At 35.6% G+C, this 23,102-nt stretch overlaps 1 protein-coding gene across 1 annotated transcript; it reads left to right on the top strand.

Annotated features, from left to right (window-relative positions):
• Nucleotides 1–1,739: 1,739 nt before the first annotated feature.
• Nucleotides 1,740–21,200, top strand: LOC149418203 (golgin-45). The gene is made up of 6 exons (XM_089639747.1): nt 1,740–1,886; nt 2,016–2,611; nt 4,190–4,327; nt 7,535–7,596; nt 8,795–9,209; nt 17,444–21,200. The coding sequence occupies exons 1-6, from the start codon at nt 1,859–1,861 to the stop codon at nt 17,582–17,584; spliced, it is 1,380 nt and encodes a 459-aa protein (XP_089495873.1). The 5' UTR covers nt 1,740–1,858; the 3' UTR covers nt 17,585–21,200.
• The last annotated feature ends 1,902 nt before the right edge of the window (nt 21,201–23,102 follow it).

The following is a 23,102-nucleotide window of genomic DNA, read 5'->3' as shown; positions in this document are numbered from 1 at the left end:
TTGATATTATTATTGTATGGCAACACTTTTTATTTTTTGGTTGGCACTGCTAAAATGTCAAAAATATAAAATAGTTGTTAATTTGATTCTTTTTAATTCATAGTTGATAAATAAAACATGGTTTCTGTGTATCGCGTACGAAATTTCAAGACCCTTTAACTCAGTTAATAGTGCCGACCCCCACCTAATTCTTACAGATTCGGATTCCCCAGCCCTAAATTAGTCTGAATCAAGTTCAATTTCGGTTATTCGAGTGACTCCCCTAAACCGAATTTTACCCAAACGGAATAACCATATAAGTCCATTTTTATCCTTAATAATCAACACAATATTATTATTTTTGTCCGGTTCATATTTTATCATAACCACCAGCCTAGAATAAAAGTTCTAGTCTTACCCTTTTCAAGTAATGTCATCAGTCGGCTAATCTTGTGGGCTCCTACCGGAGAGTCACAATGTAACGGAGAAAACTACAAACCCCGGACTGAGATCGATTCTTCAAGATATCGATCGATGAGACATCTTTATTGCTACCCGTGAGCTGCGCAGTAGATTGCGCGGGTGCGCCTGTTCTCACATTGCTGGAGGATTGGGGGCGGAGCTACGAAATCCGAACTTCACTTCATATCTGCCCGGCAAATTTAAACCTGTGACAATGAGAACTTGGCTTTCTTGGTTGGTTGTTATTTCTCCATAAGACTGCATAACAATTACATCGAAGAAGGCACTTTGTCATAAAAATACAAGTAGTGCATTCAAGTTTAAATGATCTTAAGAGTTACTAGTGAAGTAGGCCTATCGTAAAGGAATATCAGGATGGGTCACGGATTAAACACAAATTTCTTCTACTTTGTGATTTTATTCGGAAAACCTAGAATATATAAGATTAAATAACAATTGTGAGGTCAGGCTTCTGGCAGAAAGCTTAAATAATACAAACATAAGCTTCAAATATCAATACAAACTACCAGAGCTAGGTAAGTTGGAGGTTAGTAATAAAAAGTACAATAACCTATCCTAGTAATGGTTTCGTAACCAGGAAGTAGAAGGTTAGGTTAGGTTAGGTTAAAAAAAAATGTCCGTAGGGTTGATTATGTCTTGTAAATGTTTACTAATAACGACCTCCATGTTTCGTTTCTTTCAACTCAAAATCTCCCTCATACTTGAGAGATTTTCGAACGTCAAACCACAGTCAAACTTCAAGACTTCAAACAAATTATTCAAAATCAAGTTGATTTTTGCCAGCCTTCGTGTACACTCGGCAAACTTCGTAGTTCCGAGCCGCTTTGAGCCTTCGTGTTCACTCGGCAAACTTCGTAGCTCCGCCCCCAATCCTCCAGCAATGTGAGAACAGGCGCACCCAATTTGAACGAACAACGAAATCAAGCATAATTCAACTTAAATTTAATATTTCTATGGTGAAGTCAAACGTCAAAATAATGCTATCTTTACAAAAAAACGTATTTAAAAATTCGAACACAATTTATGCCCCACCGTAACAAATGTACAGTGAACTTCAGGCCTTTTTAACGACAAACTTCTACATTTTCATGAAGTTTAAGATTACTTAGAACGATTTGTAACCACTGTTTCCATGAAGAGTGCAAATGTTGCCAGTAATAATATAATTAAGTAGGTAAGAACCATCTCCGCTAGCAATATAATCTATAATATGGCAGCCCCGAATTTTGCCAGCACCTGTCAAAATTTATAGTCATAGACGAAATCTGTCAGTCTGACGACATTTCTCGTTCTGCAATTGATAAATATTACCTTATTCTTTCATGTTACTTCGTTAATACATTGTTTACATTTAATTATATTTGGTTCTGGTTTTTTTATTGTGTCAAATTTAACAATGGCTTGGATTTCCAAAGATTCTATGGGTGATTACTGAACATTTATATGATCTAATTAAGTTTTTCAAGTAAAAGTAATCGAACTTTTGACCTTCTTTCATTTGGAGTTTGTATTGCTATGTTGTGTTGGCAATAATTTTATAATACATTTTTTAGTAATGTCGCTCAAAACAAGAACTGAAGGAGATGGAATGGAAACCATATCACCAGATGAAAACAAGAGAGACATTTCTGTAGGAGATCAGTCAACTACATCCAGCAAAAATACCAAACATTCCAAAAAACGTATTGTGTTTACAACTCACCTCAGCCAATCTTATCCGGATGAATATTTTCCCATGGATAAATTAATCAACCTCACTCCAAAGGAGATTCATTACGTCAACCGCAAATCAAACAGTTTATCGAGGGAGCCAAAGTTTGTTCCGTACGAACCGTATAAAGCAGCCATTAAACCTATTATACCTACTCAGAAAAGGGCTGCAAATACGAAAAAGAGAAAATCTAAAAATAATCTCGATCTCAGTGTGTTAGTGTCTCAAATGTCTTTGATTGACACCAATCCTATCGCGTTCAAGAGTAGCAAAAGGCCGCTGAATGAAATACTGCAAGAGAAAAAGGTTTCCGTGGAGACAATAACCGATAATGAAAAGAAGCTGTGGGAATTAGAGAAGAACAAGATGCAGGATGAGATCCGCAGTCTCAAGAGTACAAATGATTCACTTATGGACCAAATCAAACAGCAAGCACATGTAAGTTTAGGGTCAAATTTAAACACACTTGTATCAATAAAAAGTATTGGTAAAGTTGCTCTATTCCGCTGCACGCTTAATATGCAAAAATATCATTAAGCCTGTTGTTCCACGGGTCGATAAGCAATCGACATAAACCGAGTGCTGCAAAACCTTGCGCAGAAAATTAAGTTCGTTACGGTTAGTTAACGGTCTGCAGCGCAGTTCAGTGTGGAACTTTTCTGTGCAGTATCTTGCAGCATTCAGTTTATATCGATTGCTTACCGACCCGTGGGACGACGGTCTTAGTTTCTGTTTAATTACTACAATCAGAAACAACTGTAAACGCTGAGGGAAATTTTAAATTTCACATGTATTGACAGATTCGAACAATCTGATTGAATGTTAGGAAATACGCATAAATTATTAAAATAACCCAACACTATCGCTTTATTCTAATAACCTATTTTTTGCCTGTATTTCGATCTCCCACGATGTAAATATTTATTTCCAATTGTAATTAAGTTGAAACCAAGTGTTATTTTATGCATTTTTCATTGTATATTGGGTTAGTATTTATTTTTCCCTGACTCTGTATAATGTGTGACAAACTCAAGTAAAAGCATTACACGGCCATAAAAAAATTAATATCCATAAACTTTCAATTCGTGACTTTTTAATGGCTTAGCTTTAGCATTATGTATTTACTATCAGCATTTAGCAAAGTAAACAAATCTTGTTATTACACTTTACATGCATGTCATTCAAATCAGAAATTTTTTTCTTATCTTTTTTTTGTAGATAAGGTATTATGATTACAGATATTAATTATTTAAAGCTTCTGAAAATTGATATAGTTAACCCAAACTCCAGAGTTATAGCAAGACAAAAGTTACAATAAATATATAAATTTTTTTTAGACCTTTTGTACAAAATAGATTAATTTTAATTTGTACTTACAGTTAGTACATCAAGCATGTCAAGCTCAGAGGCTCTCACTGGCCAAATAAACAAGGTCAAGTTAATTTGGGTCATGAGTAATGGACCATTTGTTAAGAACACGGTTCATTACTTTTCCAATCTATGTATTCTATCTCGCATTTAACCTGTACACCGCTCTATAAATCAGCTCAGACACACCATGCCCGGCTCGATTTTGACTATTTTAATTTATCATATAAAACACTTATCTTATTCTGAAACCTTGAATTTTTTATTGAGTGGAATAAAAATTGGTCAATGGAATAAAAAATAAGAAACATTTTAATCCCGGGTTGAGTACCATTTAACCTTAACATTTTGCGAAATTTTGATTTGAATCTTGGGTGCTGCTCGAGCACACGTTTGCGTCAGCCACGCCGTGTGCTTGACTTTCCAAATTACATAAGTGTGCGTCAGCGGTAGGTAAAAAGTTAATAAGATAATCTTAAATATATCTGCCTTAATAAAAATTAAAACTTGAAAGTTATTTCATTTATTTAAATAAGAGGTTTTTAGCAATAGATGGGAAATATGTTATTCCTACTATATTCTGGATAAATTTATAATTAATAGTTAATTAATTCACATTGATAAGATAAGTTAATTAATTTTGAACAGGTCAATAAGGAACTGAAGACTATGCTTGTTGCATCTATGGGAGAAGATTTAAAAACTACAGTACAGATGCTCACTGATGATAAACAGCAGTTAACCAGCGCTCTGCTCAATTCTGCCCAGCATCTTTCAACACATCAGGTAAAATAAATATGCCAATGCGTGTCAGCTTTTATAGATCGTTTTGTTTTATAATTTCATTTCTCCTGCGTTCTGCATGAAGTAAGGATTAACATTCACAAAGCTGGCCGTTTGACCACAATCTATACCACCACGCAACACGGGGATATCCACATGATATTTTATTTTTTCTTAACACACTCGCGGACACAAGAGGAGATGTCGTGTGATACTACGTAATATTTTATTTATTTAATTAAAAAGAAAGACTTCCGGATATTGAAGGTCTTCCGCTCCTCTGATCATCATGCACAGATGTACAACCGTTTTTAAACTCTCGATACCACTTTTACACACTCGTACGATTCATAGCTTTATCACCATATTCAGTTTTCACCTCATTATAAACCTCAAACGGAGGTTTTCCCTTTCAAACGAGATAACGGATGACGCCTCGTATTTCGCAATTGGCCAGAGATTGGATTGACATTTTTCACGAAACGTTTTGTCGCGTCGACACTTCTCAACGTACTGACCTTGAACTGGTCTCGTTGCGGAGGGGAAGAGTCAGGCTACACGGAAGTGTAGCTTACATGTCGAAAATAAAATTCATTCGGTCATGAGAGCCTCAGTACACTTACTTTCTGGATACGCCTCATACAATGCCTGGTTGGGACTCAAACGTGATGCCAACTCAGCCACTGAGCGGTCAAATATACGTCTTTCATTCAGAGATGCGGTACGACATGACTCCCCTGTCCGCTATGTCGTGTTTTATATTTTAGTAGTATGTATGTTTATTTGTGTCATTAGGCGAACACTTCTACACTACTTTAAATTGTCACACTCAAAGAAGATAGGCAGTTTAAAAATTGTATTACTGATTTTCATCAACTTCATAAAAAAACCAAAATTTTGTTCCTTTAATGCAAAATACAGCGTGTGTCGCAACCTGTTTTAGGAGTCGGATGTGGTACTGCCACCCCGGAAACCATTTATTGGGTAACCAACACCTCTTCCACAGGCCACCCCAAGTAGTTCGCTATGTTTAGTGATTTAGCAGGGGTGCCCGGGTTCATGAGATTAGATATGCCCAGGTCTTGGCGGCGGATGCGTCTGCCAACCATCTATGTGGCGGGCCGGTTGAGGGCGACCCTTTCACCCCTCCAGCTGGTCTCTCTCGACCCATCGCCTCGCACTGCAGTGGGAGGGATGGATTCATACCTCTGTCACTACTGGATACATTGCACCTCCGATTCTTTCCACCCCTCATACCATTTTCCTTCTTAAAACATTCTCTCATTTCCTTCAGACTGTTGTAATTCAAACAGTCAGTTATTTGGTTATTCGAAGATTTAACCCTTGGGACCTTCTAAGACCCAAACAGTCCCAAATGCCGTGCGCGCATTATACTCTCCTAAGACCATATTTGTCCCAGAACGACCGCACATTATTAAAATGCATATATCTCTCTTCCTCTCATCTAAAAATTAATTATTTCTTTTATGTCAGAAAGAGAACGATATAGTGCTTGTTATTGTCTTTGAAAAAATGGAAGCTTGTAGAAGGTTCGATCCGTGCAAATCAACAACGTCTCAAGGGTTAAAAACAAAATTGTTTCTCACATTAACTCATTGCAGAACCTAAAATAAATTAATAAATAGGTGTTTGCACTATGCAAACACGTCGTTGGAAAGGGTTATAGGACCCTCCACACAGCCTTCCCAAAGATGAGATAGCCCTAGGGCAACTTATTTTCCCCATCTCAGGAGCTAATATAAAAAAATTCTCCTTCAATGTGTTAAAAAGAAAAACAAACATTATGGGGTTAGAAATTTTGTGACTATATTTTATAAACTCCTACTGCCACAACATAAGTGGAAAATGTGGCTTGCGCATTGATGGTGGTCTTAGCAGAGGAATCAAACCCATGACGTGGTAAACTTGCAGGTGGGAACCCAACGCAATTGTCTCAGCCACCGACCTGTCAAAAAATTTTATTTTTATTTTTTTATAGTGAATACCTCACAAGAGTCCCAACTGCTCCCGTCTGGAGCCAGTGAGACTATGGCATCTCCAATTGGGGGATGTTGTGAGGCTGAAGGTAAGTGGGGAAGGGAAAGAGGAAGGTGGGGAAGTACCTGGCTATTCAGATCTAGTCACTAAACATGGCTAAAGCCATTTGGAGTAACGTTTCAATTCTGAATGGTGGTCTTACACCAGGGCGATACTGGTAGTATCTTCCACTCTGGAACGTGCCGCAAATATACTATATATTATTTTAGGAGACCGGTCAGTGGTTGAGTGGGCATAGCGCTTGGGTCTCACCCGAGCGTCGCGTGTTCGATTCCTCGGCTGGCTAAGTCCTCCATCACAACACAAGCAACATTTTCGGCTTTCTGTGGTGGTAGTAGGAGATTTTCAAACATTGTTGGGTTATTCGTAACCTGGGAATGTTTGTCTTTCTTTTAAAAAAAAAAAAAAAAAAAATTAATTAATTGTGAAATAACACAAATTAATCAAATAAAATTTATTTGCGCACGCCGGGTTCGAACCCGCGACCTTTAAAAGCATTGAAAGTGCATGTATATTTCCACTGCGTAATTTAGCGCGTGTTTGATGTTAAGTGAATCTAGACCAATGATACTCAACCTTTTTCTTCTGCGGGCCACATTCATAAGTTTGTAAAGCTACGCGGGCCGCAACACTATACTGGTATGACAAAAAATATCATGAAACCCACCACCCCCGTTTTTTTGGAAAACCATTTGAGATTAATAAAAATATAACCAAAACAGAATAATAATAGATATGTATAACAATAATTTATGTGTTGCCGCGAGCAAAATTATTTGCGCGCATATTTGTCTGTCAAATCTTTGTTTTTTGGAGATAGATCTAGCGTGTGCAGTAGCAACACTCTTATACCAGATCTGATGTTAACACGATAACGACTATCCTCTTCGGGTTTCAATGTCTGTACGTCAAAGTCGCAATTAATCTCAAATTAACGTGATATAGAATGCCAGATTTTGTAAATCATGTTTCTGATATTAAATGTATTGAGGGCCGCACAAAATAGCTTGGCGGGCCGCAGGTTGAGTATGACTAATCTAGACTCTTAGGTATTCAATAGATATAATAATGTAAGGTTTATCAAAAGGTAGATGTTAAATTAGATATGTACTCATTAATTACTTGAAGAATGCAAATGTATTTTATTTTCAGGAGCAAACAGAATGGTTAGCGGGGCAGTGCGAAGTTTGGAGGAGCAAGTTCTTAGCTAGCAGGTGAGGTTTTCTATACTAATTATATTTTGACACTATCGTGAATCTCCATAGTGCTGATTAAACCCTCAGGCCTATTCTGTCAAAAGGTTGGAGTATTTCGGCTTTGCAATAAAATCCAAATAAATGGAATAATTATTAATTAAATTTATCCGAAAACTAAAAACTGTTTTTGAAAGGAGATGAAATACGTTTTCAAATTTTATTATTCAAAATTAACATGGAGATGGCCTCTGTGTTCGAGGGGTAAGGCTTTCGATTAGCAATACGAAGGTCGTGGGCTCAGATCCCGGCGTGCGCAAGTAAATTTTATTTGATGAATTTTTGTTATTTTTAATTTTAAATAATATATAGTATACTTGCAGCACGTTCCAGGGTGGAAGATACTCTCAGTATCAACCTGGTTATAAGACCACCATTCAGAATTGAAACATTGCTTTAACCGTGTTTGGTGACCAGATCTGATTAGCCAGGTACAACCCCGCCTTCCTCTTACCCATCTTCTTCTCCTCCCCATTACCTTCAAAATTCAAAAAAAAATTATTGCACAAAAATACAGAGTACAAAGGGTATAGCTTATAGGTTACATCCTATTTCTTCCAGCTAACCCAACAAATACACATTATATTACATAACTCAACAATTACATGTTAAAAAATGTATGTAAATAAATAAAAAAACAGAGGTATTTAAGGTATTCATTTAAGGTGTAGTGACATTTCTTTAAAAGAAATGTTTTTAGTGATGATTTAAATTTAAGTATGTCGGTTATTTGTTTGATACGTAGAAGGTTGTTATATACTTTCACCCCCACATCATACCCCAATTGGGAATGCCATAGTCTCACTGGCTCTAGATGGTTAAGAGCAGTTGGGATTCTGGTGCGGTTTCACATAAAAAATTATATATATAATTTTTAAATATAAAAATTTTGCATGCGAACATAAAAAAGTTTTAAAAATAGCTGTTCTGTGGTTAACCTTTAGATTTGAATATAAAGCTTGTGTTCTCATTCTGACACTGGTTAAATCATGTTTCTAACTGTAACAGATTTCTATGAGACTATATGAGCTATTCCCAAAAGCGAACAAATTAGCCAGAGTGGTTAATGTTAAAACAAAGTTACTTAAATGTTGCAATAATGTGTCTCTGGTAGATTTTGAAACACTCTTTTCATGATTTTAAATACTTTTATTTCTAGTTTGATGGTGGAAGAACTAGCAGGTTTAAAGACTGCATTTACACAAAGAACTGACGAGTTACAATTATCATTAAGACTGATTTTGGAGGAGAGGAACAGGGTCCGTGACATTCTCATACACACCTACAGGAACTTGCGAAGTCTCCACGAAAACTGGCTGACCAATCTGGCTTCCAAAGAGATGTACTACACGAGTCTGAATGAATTGGGCGGCTTTGGTATCATAGAGCAAACGCCCATTGGAAGTATCAACTTGGATCCCAGTAAACCCAAATCCTCCAACATCCTGGAGCTGTCTTCCGTTAATCTCAAGTTTTCAGAGAACTTGTGCAATGCCGTAGAGAAGCTGGATGATTTTACATCGGTTTTGAATGAATTGCCGACTAACACAGATGCTGAAAATATAGCTGAAAAGGTAAACTTTATTTTTCTTGCATACTTTATTGTCATTTGACTATTACTTTTAAGCAACAAAGTTAAGTTACTATGTCCCACTCGAATTACCTTCACAGTCAGTTCTGATTGGCATCGTGAAATTTGCACCGATTTTTCTATTTGGAATTTCTACGTTTACAACTATTTTAAGCTCCTAAAATTTGCAAAAAGTATATTTTTTAATCCAACCCTTCAGGTCTCTGGCAAATTCTGTCAAGAGGTCGAAGGATTTCCGCTTTGCGATAAAATACAAAAAAAATATTTTTGAAAAAAAACTATTGTTGCAAGTTGATGAAATACACTTTCAAATTTTACTATTACAAATAAACATATAATTATCGAAATCTTAAAATTTTTAATTCAAACATAAAGAAAATTAAAATGGTTAACCTTCCTTTTTTGTAACTACTGAAAAAAAAAACACACACAATTGTTGTTGTTACTGTCATTTAAATTTTTTTTCGTTTTATATGAAAATAATTTTGTTTTTAAAAAATTCATTGAGTTTTGTAATTTTTTTTTTAATTGCAGTTGGAACCTTTGGTTTCATGGAGGTGTACATTTTAATTCTTCTGTGGTTAACTTCTAGATTTGAATATAAAGCGTGTTGATTTCTGTTTCTATGTTTACTATTTAGATCATATTTATCACCATGACAGTTAGAAAGACAACGATTTCTATGAGACCTTGTGAGTTGTTCCCAAAATCGGACAAATTAACCTGATAGGTTAAGTAAATAAAATTATGTGATTCATGAAGTTTCTCTAAAACACACTGACTGTATAGATTGAATTGAATAGGCCAGCGTTGTATAGGTTAAAAAAAAAAAAAATCTTACTCTTATTACAATTAAGTCCCATTAAACTGCTAGTTTGCAGTTTGTTAACGGGTTATTATTAAACTTTAATCGTTTTAAACTAGCTGAGATGTACCCGGTGTTGCTCGACTTTTCTCTACTTTCTATTAATATAATATGCATGTATTAATATAAACCTTCCGTAAGAAAATCTCAAAATTAGAGTGAAAACACTATCAAAATCCGTTGCGTAGTTTAGAAGAACTAAGTGCACAGACAGACAGATGCGAATAGCGACTTAGTTTTATACTATTTAAAGATTTAGATACTTGGAGAAGTTGGATGAGTTTGTATATTTAGGAAGTATGTTTACGAGAGATGGGAAGGCTGACAGAGATATTGAAAGAAGGGTAAATGCAGGTAACTTCATTAATGGAGGACTGAACGCAGTTGGCGCTAAAAAAATTTGTCCATAGAAACAAAGTTAGCAGTCCACAATGGAGTGCCAGTACCTACCCTGATGTACGGAGTGAGGCATGGAACTGGCAGAAAAAGGATGAAAGTAGACTGAAAGCTGTAGAAATGAGATCTCTGAGGGTATGTGTGGTAATACCATGTATGATCGTGTGAGAAATGTGGAGATCTGCAAAGAGTGCAAGGCTGATGTAAGCGTAATGAGTAAGATCAAGAAAGGGACCCTTAGATGGTTTGGGCATGTTGAGCGAATGAGCGATGAAAGGTGTGTAAGGAGAATATACAATGTAAATGTGAATGGTAGCAGAAGTCGGGGACGCCCCAGGAAGACATGGCACGACCAAGTGAATCAGATACTTGAGTTGAGTCAGAATAATAGAAGAGTATGTATGAGACGATGTATGAATGTGAATGAGGCAAGGAGTGTGTGCCAAGACCGAGTTGTTTGGCGGTCCGTCCTCTCTGCCTACCCTTGTGGAGAAACGGCGTGATGGTTAGTTAGTTAGAGATTTAGGATCTGTCTGATCTGTCTATGAATCACGTAGCATTATTATTTTGAATCACAGACATTAGATATTTATTGTAAATAAAATTTAAAAAAGATAAAATCAGAAAAAAGTACAAAAATTATTTAAAATCAGAAAAAAAAATTACGAAGTACAGAGAAATTCAGAAAGAAAAATAGATCAGTACTAAAGTCCTTTTCACATAACCATGTTTTCAGCCTGCTTCTACTTCTGAAAATTGGTTCACAATTTTTTATTGAGTTTTATTTAAATTTTATGTGCATTTTATTCTAAGGTTCTTTGAACATATTATTTATTGAGATATCTGGGAATAACAAGTACTTCGTTTGTAGTTAGTCATGTATTATGAACATGTTTTTAATTTTTTTATTTTTTATTTTTATTTCATTTAAACGCCCATAGGGCTTTTACATATAATAATGTACATCTTTATTTTTTTAGTTATACATTTTATATAAAAAAAAATACATATAGATTACATATAAAAATGTCAGATTTAGCAAAATATAGGTTACATAAAATATAAGAGTTTAAAAAATTAGGTATGATAGAGTGCAAATAAGTGCGACAAAAAATATAAAATTTGCCAAAATCCTCCAAATCAACGATAATGTTAATAAGAAGGTATAAAATTAGTTGATAACAATAGTTTACAAAGTATGTAAAAATAGTTCGCACATACTCCGTTTAAAGTTGGCCAAGTTCAAATTATTGTCAAATACATTTATATTATTTAAGTATTTGTTACCAAGACTGTGTAAACGTTGTATTGGAGAGTGAAAACTATAGTTGGAATGAGATGTATGTATGTAAAATGTTGATATTTGCCTAGTTGTTCGTGTAGGTATGTGTAGATTTATTAAATGCAGGAGTTCACAACAATCGAATTTAGAGTTCAATAATTTTAATAAAAAGGTTAGGTCGTTTATTTTTCTTCTGTTTTCTAATGTCGGAATATTTAAATGATTCAATAATGACTGGTAATTTATGTGTTCTAAAGGGATGTTAAGTTTAAAATTGACGAAGCGTAGAAATTTTCTTTGAATTCTTTCAACATTATGAATATGTACATTGTAGAAGGGCGACCAAACTATGGAGTTATGTTCTATCAGGCTTCTAACAAGGGATATGTACAATAGTTTTATGATTTGTAAAGATTTAAAGTTTTTAATTGTTCTTAATATAAAACCTAATGTTTTCATACCCCTATTCACAGTTTGTTGAATGTGGGCCGTAAAGTCTAGTTTCTCATCCATTATTATGCCAAGATCTCGCATTTCCTTTACTCTTTCTAAATTTGTTTTATTTATTGAATAGCCAAAAAATTGTGATGTTTTTTTTCTGGAAAAGGTCAAAATTTTGCATTTTTCTACATTTAAATATAAATTGTTTTGTGAACACCACTTATTTAGCATGTCTATATTAGATTGAAGAACTTGACAGTCGTTTAATGAGGTTATTTCTTTATATAATTTAATATCGTCGGCGAATAGCAGTACATTGACATTTTCAAAGCAGTTGACTATGTCATTTATAAAAACAATAAATAAAATTGGGCCAAGATGACTACCTTGCGGTACGCCACTAGTGGCCAAAAATGGTTTAGATAAAAAAGATTTTATTTTAACAAGTAAAGTTCTACCAGATATGTAGCTACTTAACCAGCTTAACATATTTGCTCTGATTCCTATAGCATGAAGTTTTTGGATCAGTACTTTGTGAGACACTTTATCAAAGGCTTTCGAAAAATCAGTATATATACAGTCAACTTGTTTATTTTTAGAAAAAGACTCCAATATATAGTTTTGAAACAGTAGTAAATTTGTTGTAGTTGATCTACCTCTAATGAAGCCATGTTGTTTGTCATTTATTAATTTTGTTAGTGTAGGATATATTTCTTCCAAAACTAAAGATTCAAAGATTTTGGGTAATACAGATTGTATGCATATTGGTCGATAGTTTGAAATGTCAGTCTCGTCACCTTTTTTAAATATTGGAATAATATAGCTGGATTTCCAGTAGACGGGAAAATATCCAGAGGATAGTAGGTGGTTAAATAAAATGGTTAGTGGTTTAGACAATACGGAGGAGCACTGTTTTAGGAAAATTGGCGGGATGGTGTCCGGGCCTGCAGACTTGTTTATGTCTAAGGAATTTAATTTTTTTTTGCAAGATTCTTCGGTGATGTAGCAGTCTGTTAAATGTGTGGTTTTTTTGAATGTGTATGAAGGAATATTTTCTTCTAGTGTTTCATCATCATAAACATTTTTAAAGAAGTCAGAAAAAAGATTTACAATGTCTTGCGTATTGTTGGCGTATTTGTCGTCCATGTGCATTTCTGGAGGATAGTCTGTGCTGTCGTTGTTTATTTTTTTAATAAATTTCCAGAGATTGTTCGAGTTTAAGGCTGTGTTCTCGATAGAATTTATATATGTTTTATAACAGATTTTAGAGAGATCTTTGCATTTTTTCCTACTTTCACTGAAATTTGTATATGTAGTCGATTTTCTTCAGAGTTTTTTTGAATTTTTTATGAAGTTTTTTTTTTTGTTGTAGTGAGGCTATTAGTTCTGATGAGAAGTAAGTTGGATATGTATTTTTTTTAGGAGTAAATAGTGGTACATATGATTTGATAGTGGTGGAGAATATTGAATATAGATTTTCTAAGGAATCGTCAGTATTAACATCAGACAAAAAAGACCAGTCAACATGCGAAAGATGAGAATTTATAGATTCAAAATCTGCTTTTTTGTAGTTGAGAGTTTTTTCAACGGGTTTCGGCTCGACGCCACATATATTTAACTTAATATATAGAGGGGGGTGATGGTTATCAACAGGTAACAGAGGATCATTACATTTCTCAATGAACAATTTAGGATAATTTGATATTGCTAGATCTAGTAAGCGATCATTTATGTTGTATATAAAGTTATGTTGTAAAAGATTTAAAAAATTTGTCATATCTAAAATCTCACGTGCACGATCATTTTGACTTTCATTAACAATGAAACCACTATCACTTGTTTTCCATTTTAGGTTAGGGAGGTTGTAATCCCCGAGAATAATAATTTTAGAGTTAGGATATTTGTAGAGTAGATTTTCAACGTCTTCGCTGTGGCTTCGATAGTTTCCGGCATCAGATAGTGGCGGTGTGTATAAAGTTGCAATTATTATCTTTTCTACAGTGGTATCAATTTGTACAAATAGTTGTTCGAGTGTATTATTTTTTGTTTTGAGTTTTCTTGACATCAATTTCTTCTTTATTGCAATTAGTACTCCGCCTCCCCTTGTTTTGGAACTGGATTTAGAGTTTCTATCGCAGCGAAAAATTTTGTAGTTGTTGAGTCCGAGTTCTGTTGATTTTATTTCCGAGTCGAGCCAAGTTTCTGTCAGCACATATACGTCGTAATGGTGTAGCGATATTGTAGAACGTAGTTCATTTAATTTGGTGCGTAGTCCCCGCGCGTTCTGGTAGTATATCTTGAGTTTGCATCGTTTTTTGGTGGTGTTTGCACTATGCAGTATTATTAAAATTTACTTTTAATGCAGTATTATTAAAATATATTTAGATTGAGTTGTGTGCTGACACTGCTGACTCACAATTTTAAGCCACAATAGCACAAATGGATAATAAATTTACAGATTTGTCTAAAAATGATTTAGGTACATCACGTATTTGTTTATGCATATTCAGCTTTGTTTAAGAGTAATTTCATTATGGAATATTGTATATTTTGAACTAAATAAAGATTTGTTTTTGTTGAGTGTCCCGATGTAACTACTAGTAACTAAATTGTACTGGACACCTACGCCAGTGACATTGACTGTAAATGCCGGTTTTCCTCTCGGGGGTACCTTAGGTAAGGATTTTCAAAGAAACACAACTTGCGAATGTCGTCGGACAACTGACTGATTGTGGCAGTTGTTTGCATATTTATTGAGTTCGAATTCAACACGTGTTAATGTACATCAAATATTCTTATCTCTAAACAGGATGCATGAGAGCATTAAGGAACCAAGAAAAAATAACTAAATTTTAATTACTACGGTTAAATCCCATTTGATACATGATACGTGTCCGGTGATAAGCTTCAAAAGGGATTCGGCATCGTTAATTGCATGATAACAGTAAATATTCATTTCCATAATTATTTTAATGATTATGTCCATCCGCCTGCTGTCCGGTACACCCCCAACGTGAAAAAGTATTTTTCACCAAATAGTTTCCTCGGACAGCAAGGTATCTTCTTAAGGTGTGAAGAACAATGGTTTTCGCAGCAGGTGTGTTGGTATCTTCCAAGTGTAGATATTCGTTGAAGTTTCTGTCGTTGAGAGGTACTGCTATGTTGTCTTCAATTTCAATTAAAAATCCGTATCTTTTGACGGCATGAAGTGATCGTTAAAGTAATCAGCTTTCATATTTCAGCAGAATGAATGAACGAATCGCCTGTTAAGTAACGGGCGGCCTTCGGCTATGTGACCCACATGTCAAGTGTTTACATGTGAGGTATTTGTTTATAATAAACAATTCTTTCGTTTGTAGTTCAAGTTCGTGAATCAGTTTTATTGTTATTACTGTCTCTCATGTGACTCTTTTTATTGGGTTTATCTGAACCTTATCTGGTTCCTTATTATTTATTCCAATCTTTATTTCAATTACGCTGCAATGGCGATTCTTTGTCCGGTATCTAAGAACCAAGTTGACTTTCTCCATTGTTTATATTGGAAGATTTCTTCAAAACTTTTTGTAGGCACAACTGCCGCGTGCGCAATCATGTTATTATTGTTTATTTTTTCATGGCTTGTGTCTTCGGGCTCCGTTATAGGCTTAACATAAACAGTTTGTTCACTTTTTTCTTGTGGAACAAAGGCATTTCCATTCTCTCGTTTGATTAATATTAGGTGTTGATACACTTCTTGTGCCACCGGTGTTCTGATTTCACGTACATTAATTTGCTGATAAATGTCACTCGGCAGATTCATAATTTTCACATTTTTCAAAGATTTCACAATTTTCACAGATTTCACTATTTTTACAAATCTTGAATCGTCTTCGTGAATGGTGTTTCCGGGGCTCCATACGCCTCCGGATGATAATGCAGCATCATTAATTTCGCTTTCCATCAGCGCCATATTATGTGCCTGGTTGTCGACCCCTTTCCTTGCGAGTCGTTTCTTTTCGCCAACATTACTTAGCGACAATGTTTCGTAATATTCTTCATTTTTATGAAGATGCTGCACAAGGGTTGTTTCCGGTATATCCTCAGGCTGTAGTGTGAGGGTGGACTTCCAGCCACCCTGACGAGTTGCACCGTGTGCATTTTCATTTTCTTCATTTTTATGAAGCTGCCGCTCAGGGGTTAACGGTAGCTGTGGCTTTTCTATCACAGCCGTGGAATCCTCTGGCGGATCCTGAGGCGAGAACGGTGTCTCCGATATATCCTCAGGCAGTAGTGTGAGGGTGGACTTCCAGCCACCCTGACGAGTTGCACCGTGTGCATTTTCATTTTCTTCATTTTTATGAAGCATCTGCTCAGAAGATGACGGTAACTGTGGAATGTCCATCACAGCCGTGGATCCATCTGGCGTAATCTGCTGAGGTGAGAACAAAGTCTGCAGGTTATCCTCAGCCAATATTGTGAGGATGGACTTCCAGCCACCCTGGAAATCTGCAAACAGTGCATCCAAATACCGTGCAGTCTCCTCTTCTTGTAGACGCTGTGGGCGCCCATCTTCTTCTAGTTGACGTTGTAAGCGCCAACCCTCTTCTATTTGGCGTTGTAAGCGCCAATTCTCCTCCTGTAGTGCTCTAACTGTTTCCCAAGTAGAGCGTGAGTTGCCGCTGTCTTCGGGTGCCGGCACTAATCCTCTCCTGGAAGCAGGTGTTTCGGCGCCTTTCCAGGAGCGCAGTGACGGTGTCATGTTTCCTGATTTCTGAGGAAAATCCGGCTCGAAGGACCATAAATGTACTGGACACCTACGCCAGTGACATTGACTGTAAATGCCGGTTTTCCTCTCGGGGGTACCTTAGGTAAGGATTTTCAAAGAAACACAACTTGCGAATGTCGTCGGACAACTGACTGATTGTGGCAGTTGTTTGCATATTTATTGAGTTCGAATTCAACACGTGTTAATGTACATCAAATATTCTTATCTCTAAACAGGATGCATGAGAGCATTAAGGAACCAAGAAAAAATAACTAAATTTTAATTACTACGGTTAAATCCCATTTGATACATGATACGTGTCCGGTGATAAGCTTCAAAAGGGATTCGGCATCGTTAATTGCATGATAACAGTAAATATTCATTTCCATAATTATTTTAATGATTATGTCCATCCGCCTGCTGTCCGGTACATAAATATTATTATTTATAAATTTTTGCTTTGTGACTCCATCTAAACATTTATTACAGTTGCTGGCCCGACCGTTGGAAGTTTGCGGCAAGAATGACCATCCTTCGCTTGCGCTCGTCCACCATGCTTACACCAAGACTGGGATGATCCCTAACATCGCCTGTTGCTCCCACTGCAACGGCCAGGTCCAACTTCTCTGACATTCGGACGGTTTAGAGCACAAATGATTATTTGTTGATGATGATTCGTGATTGATATGGTCCTGATTTGCAGTAGCAAATAGCTTTTTTCCGGTGCCCATGCCATGAAAGAAGAATATATTTTTCCCACATATTTTTTCTGATATTTTTATAATAATTTGCATGGTGAAGTTAACTACTTCCCATACATTCCACGGAATATCGTCTATAAAATACGCTATATAATGTATGGGAAAATAAAAGATGGTTTCCATACATGTTATCCAAATTGATCTACCATGCCATCGGAGAAAAGAGGAACAAACCAAGTGTGCGGAGCGGGGAGGCCGCATAAACGTGTCCCTTTCTGTGATTTATCAATAAATGAATCTGACAGTATATACATTGTAATATCACTATTTAGTCCTTGAAAATAAAATCTTACGAATTACAAGTCCTTTTTACAATGGCACGCAAATTGCTGACCAACAACTAAAAATCCCAAGTCTTGTAAGCAAAAGCTCAAAATGGAATATTTCGTTACAATATTTAATTAGACACTTTTACACAACACTTTTTTTTTTATGTGTTATAATTTACCTACCTGATTTGTGGGCATTTCGGTTGAAAAATAAAATTAAAATCCTGCCAAAAAAGTATGGAGTGCGTTGCAAAGTGTTGCCTTACTGTAGCGAACTTTATTTTTCTGCGTAGGGTCTGCTTATTTCAATGTGCGCTCTTCAGCGGTCAACATACGACTGAAGTCGTAGTTTACTCATAGCATTCTCGAACCCATCTGGTGCCAAAAATATGGTCACATGGTTTGCCTCCAGCTCATCAAAATGTTATATGTTAAGGCGATGCACTACGTCGTGTAATATTTTATATTGAGCCGCTATCAATAACAACCCTTACGTAGATGGCGATAAGGCTTAAATTCCCGCTTAACACCATCCGCCTGTTTTTATTTATGCATGAAAAAAACATGGCCAAAAAGTGCCTTCTATTTTATTTTGTGGATTTTCAGGTATAAATATTTAATTTTTTTTCGATCATTTTATAGATAACTTAACTTGCCACATTATACAATAAAATTATAACCGAAAATGGGTTCGTAAGTAGGAGATTTTGAACTTTAAAGCAGTTTTCATAGGCCTTATACATTATTTTTTTCTGGGCTTATAAAAAGACTTATTTCGATTATTTCAAAGGCCAAGATGTATTCTACTCGCAGTATTTAATTAAAGCATCTGAAACATTTCTAGGCGACCAAATTTTCAAACCAAAAACACATGATTTTGCATTACTACGTATGGCATCGCCTTAAAGCAAGTCCTGTCATTTTGGACGTCTATAGTTCCATTGTAAAAAAATCTCTCCAGGATGTAAAAAAAATATACACATTATTAATTCCTACACTTTTATTGGTTGGTGTAAGCAGGAAGAGAAGGGGGGAGGTTGGACAAATCTAAAAGTCTAATAAAAGCGGACATTACCATTGCGCTATGTTAACCGTGTTATATCAAAATCGTGTAAAAATTACCTAGTAAAACAGAATTGACTGAAAAGGAAAACTGTTTTCAATTCATCTAAGACCTTTCGAATTCAGCCAATGACATTGACTATCTGTTCAGGAAAGACTTTCAATATTTTCATCTGAAGTGAGGGAAATTGACCTTACTTACCCTGGAAAATGTAATTATTGGGTTCTTTTGGCCAGTTAATTGTATTTATCACATGGGTGGGTCAATTATTGCCGTATTGGACCATTAAAACATGAGTTATATCATTAACTTTGTGTTAAACAATAATATAAACATTTACAGCATGCCATGACACTTTGTTTTTAGTGATGTGCCCCCGGAATATTCCCCTACCTAGTATAAATTCCCCAAAGTTAGAATTTTCTTTTTCTTACTGAGAAATGTATTCTGAATGAAGTTGTCTTTTTTAATAAAAATTTATTACATTACGATATCTAAAAAAAATACAAAGTTATGAGCTTTCAAAGTGAACTTGGGTGAAACATGTACAATTATGACGTCACACGAGACACAATTCATAATTCGAATGGCAGTGCCGCAGTACTGCTGCGCCAATCATTGTATATACCTTGACATCATACGCTTATTGGCCGGCCGCGAATATTAACATTTTGACAGCTTATATGTTTTGTACTATTCGTTATTTTCCAAAAATGATAAATGTTCTGTTCTCAGCATCCTCTAATTAATATGACACATTTGAAAATAACATGAAATTTCGTTGTAGGAGACAACCTCGTGGGGATTTCACCATTTAGATAAAAATTCCCGCAATATTCTCCGTTTTGGGAATACTCCCCAAAAAATAATTCCAGAGAATTTACCCTTTACTAGTCACAACTGATCCAAACTGTCCTGTCATTCTTATTTAATGGGGAATGTTCTGAGGCTGCAGGGAGTGGGGAATAGAAGGAGATGGGGAAGAGGCAGTTTGGGAAGTACCTGGCTATTCAGATCTGCTCACAAAACATGGCTAAACCCATTTCAACCAACTTTTTTATTCTGAATGGTGATCTTTCACTAGGGCGATACTAAGAGTATCTATCACTTCTTTGGCTACTGTGTATTAGAACCTAGTTAAGAAAAAATTGATCGTGATGAAGCTAGTTCAAAATTATAATATGTCATGTGTGTAAAAAACATTGTGGTCTGCCTAATTGGTTCAATAATTCAATTTTTTTGTTTTAACCACTTGCATTCCTGTCTAACCGGGTTTTCTCCGCACACCCCTCTCACTGCATTAATTTTCACACCAGCACTTGGCCCAGTTGTTTTGGAGAAATTCACATTTGACAAAGTCATCAAATGGTCAATTAGCGCCATTTTGTTTTTTTGACAGTCGAAAGCTTCCTGTTAAATGCAGATTCTAAGTCCGTTTCAGTTTTTGAACAAATTGTGATCATCAGAAGAGGACAACTTTCATATTGTTAAGCTTGTCAGCGTATTACAATTTGATTCAAAGCTGAAACGCATCTAGAATTCGCATTTAATGGGACCTTTTGATCAAAAAAACAACATGGGGCTAAAGGGCCAATTGATGAAAATGTAACATTTGAATTTATGCTAAATAATTTAATTACTTTTAGTTTCTCGTTGGATTTATTGTCAGCTAAACCTAACAAATGAAAAATTCCTCCAGAACTAATAAATTTAGGACGGGTTGTTTTGTAGAATTTGAACAATTCGTCAAATTTCAACATTCATTTTCGGGTTCTGTGAAAGTCCTATTCAAGTTGTGTTATTATATCATTATAGGCTAGATGCCTGACAGAACTGAAATAATAATAGAATTTGAAAAAATCTTTCACAGAACTTGAAAATTATCTTTGAAATTTGAAGAATTGTTCAAATTCTCCGAAAGAACCTGTTCTTAGCGGTTAAAATAAAGTATTTGTTTAATTGTGTAATTTAATGATAATATTCACAACAAAGGTGGCTCGACATTATTATAATTTTGTCCAGTCTGATTTATTAGAATAATATATACGCTATGATGTAACATTTGATAGACTATAATTAAAATGATAATTATAAAATGTATACAGCCAATTTCTCATCCGTGATATTTTGAATGTACATATTGTTATTTTTAACTCTGTTATTATTTGAGATATTATAATATATATTTTTTGTCTTATTAAACCATGAGGTATATTTCTAAATAATGTTAAATTTGGTGAGCGAAACTGTAAATAAATACTATGGGTAACTTTGACTAAAGTTTGATTTTTTATTATTCCACTATCAAAATCACCACGAGGAGTGAAGGAACTTTGTCCACCATGGAAATCGGAGTCAGGGTCACTTTCCTCGACAATGAGGAAATGACTCAGAAGAAGTATAAAATGTATAATATTACTTTACAATTTATTATATATTAGAGTATATAAACACTCAAGCGATCATATTTTAAAAAAAAACTTTCTTTTCAAATGTTTCGGGCCGAACCTTGTTCTAGGCCATTATTTATTTTTTTATTTTTTTTTTTTTTATTAACTCCACACAGGACGCCCTGAAGAAAATAATTTCCCTCAGGGCCTATGTCATCTTTGGGGATGCTGTGTGGAGGGTCTTTTTGTGGAGAGGAAGGAGTGAACATGGGTCTTGAAGAGTCCCATGTTGTAGGAGGGAGGAAACACAGAGGCCGGCAGTTCATTCCACAGCCAAGCTGTTGAACTTAAGAACGAATCGTAGAAGCGACCCGTTCTCATGTGACAAATGTCAACCGTGTACAAATGTTGGGCGCGCGTTTGGCGTGTATCCCGACTACGCACCGGTGCCGAAGAGATCAATGACGCTAGTTCCTTAGAGCATCTTCCATTGTAATAGATAGAACGATAGAACAAGGATAGCATACCTACCTGACGCCTGTGCTCTAAAGATTGCAGTCCGTTTGTTAAGATTGGGGAATCTATCAAACGGACCGCCCGTTTTTGCACAGAGTCAAGGGTTTGTTTCAGGTATTTAGGGGCTCCGGACCAGAGATGGCTGCCAAATTCGACAGTAGGGCGCACTTGCGATTTGTACAGGGTCAGCAGTTATGTACTATTAAAGTATCTGCGGGCCCTGTACAGTACGCCCAGCTTCAGCCCCAGAGCCCCCGTACCTGAGCTGGTCACTTATAGTTACACCAAGCATATCAATGGAAGGCCTGTTCGGAAGATTGCTTCCGTTGAAGGAGACTAGATTATCAATATCAATTATCAATATTTAAAATTATGGAAAGAGGGAAGGTGAATTCATATGTTCCTTTTGTTTAAATGGGAAAATTTCAAGATTATATGAAAGATTGGAGTCGAGTTCAGACTTAGAAGAGATGAGATGTTGAATAGAGGGGAGACAATTTTAGATAAGGCTTGATAGAAGAGAGGATATTTATTTAGAAAGGGACAACCAAAAAATAGGTGATCTAACGTTCCCACTTCTAGCCACAGAATTTACAATCTGGGAAGTAAAGCACGTGAATTTTATAAAGGTTAGAAGGAACAGAACAATTCTCAATTGAATAAGTAAGGAAATTTCTTTGAGTTTTTTTAACCACTGTTTTGATGCGATAGTCCTTTGAATTGAGGTATAGCAGGCTCTCTTGGATTGACTAGTAATGTGGAAAGCTGTTCCCAAATATTGCGCATCTATCTTGGAGGATGGAAAATGTCAGATAGGGAAATGTTGTTTACGAGGGTAACAATAGAGTTGGATAATCCTTGTTTTGGCAAGGAATCCGCAATATTGTTACCCACGAGCCAACATGTCCAGGAATCCAAAAAAGAGTTACTGTTTTTCCTGAGCTATCAGCACTCGAATAAGGCATTTAAAGTGATCATCAGGATGAAGAAGAGGACTGGATTTAAGTTTTCGGAGGGAACTGAGAGAGTTAGACAGAACAAGGGAATTTTAATGTTTGAGAGATTCAATTATTGTAATGCACTCGGCTGAAAATATTGAAAATTGGTTTGAAATTGAATAAAAAAATATTTTATAAGTTTATGTGTTTA

The sequence above is a fragment of the Hesperophylax consimilis genome, chromosome 14 (assembly GCF_061612785.1).
Source record: "Hesperophylax consimilis isolate HC1 chromosome 14, BYU_Hcon_1.0, whole genome shotgun sequence".
Taxonomy (NCBI): domain Eukaryota; kingdom Metazoa; phylum Arthropoda; class Insecta; order Trichoptera; family Limnephilidae; genus Hesperophylax; species Hesperophylax consimilis.
The sequence above is the reverse complement of the archived record's forward strand: the minus strand, read 5'-3'. Positions and strand labels throughout refer to the sequence as shown.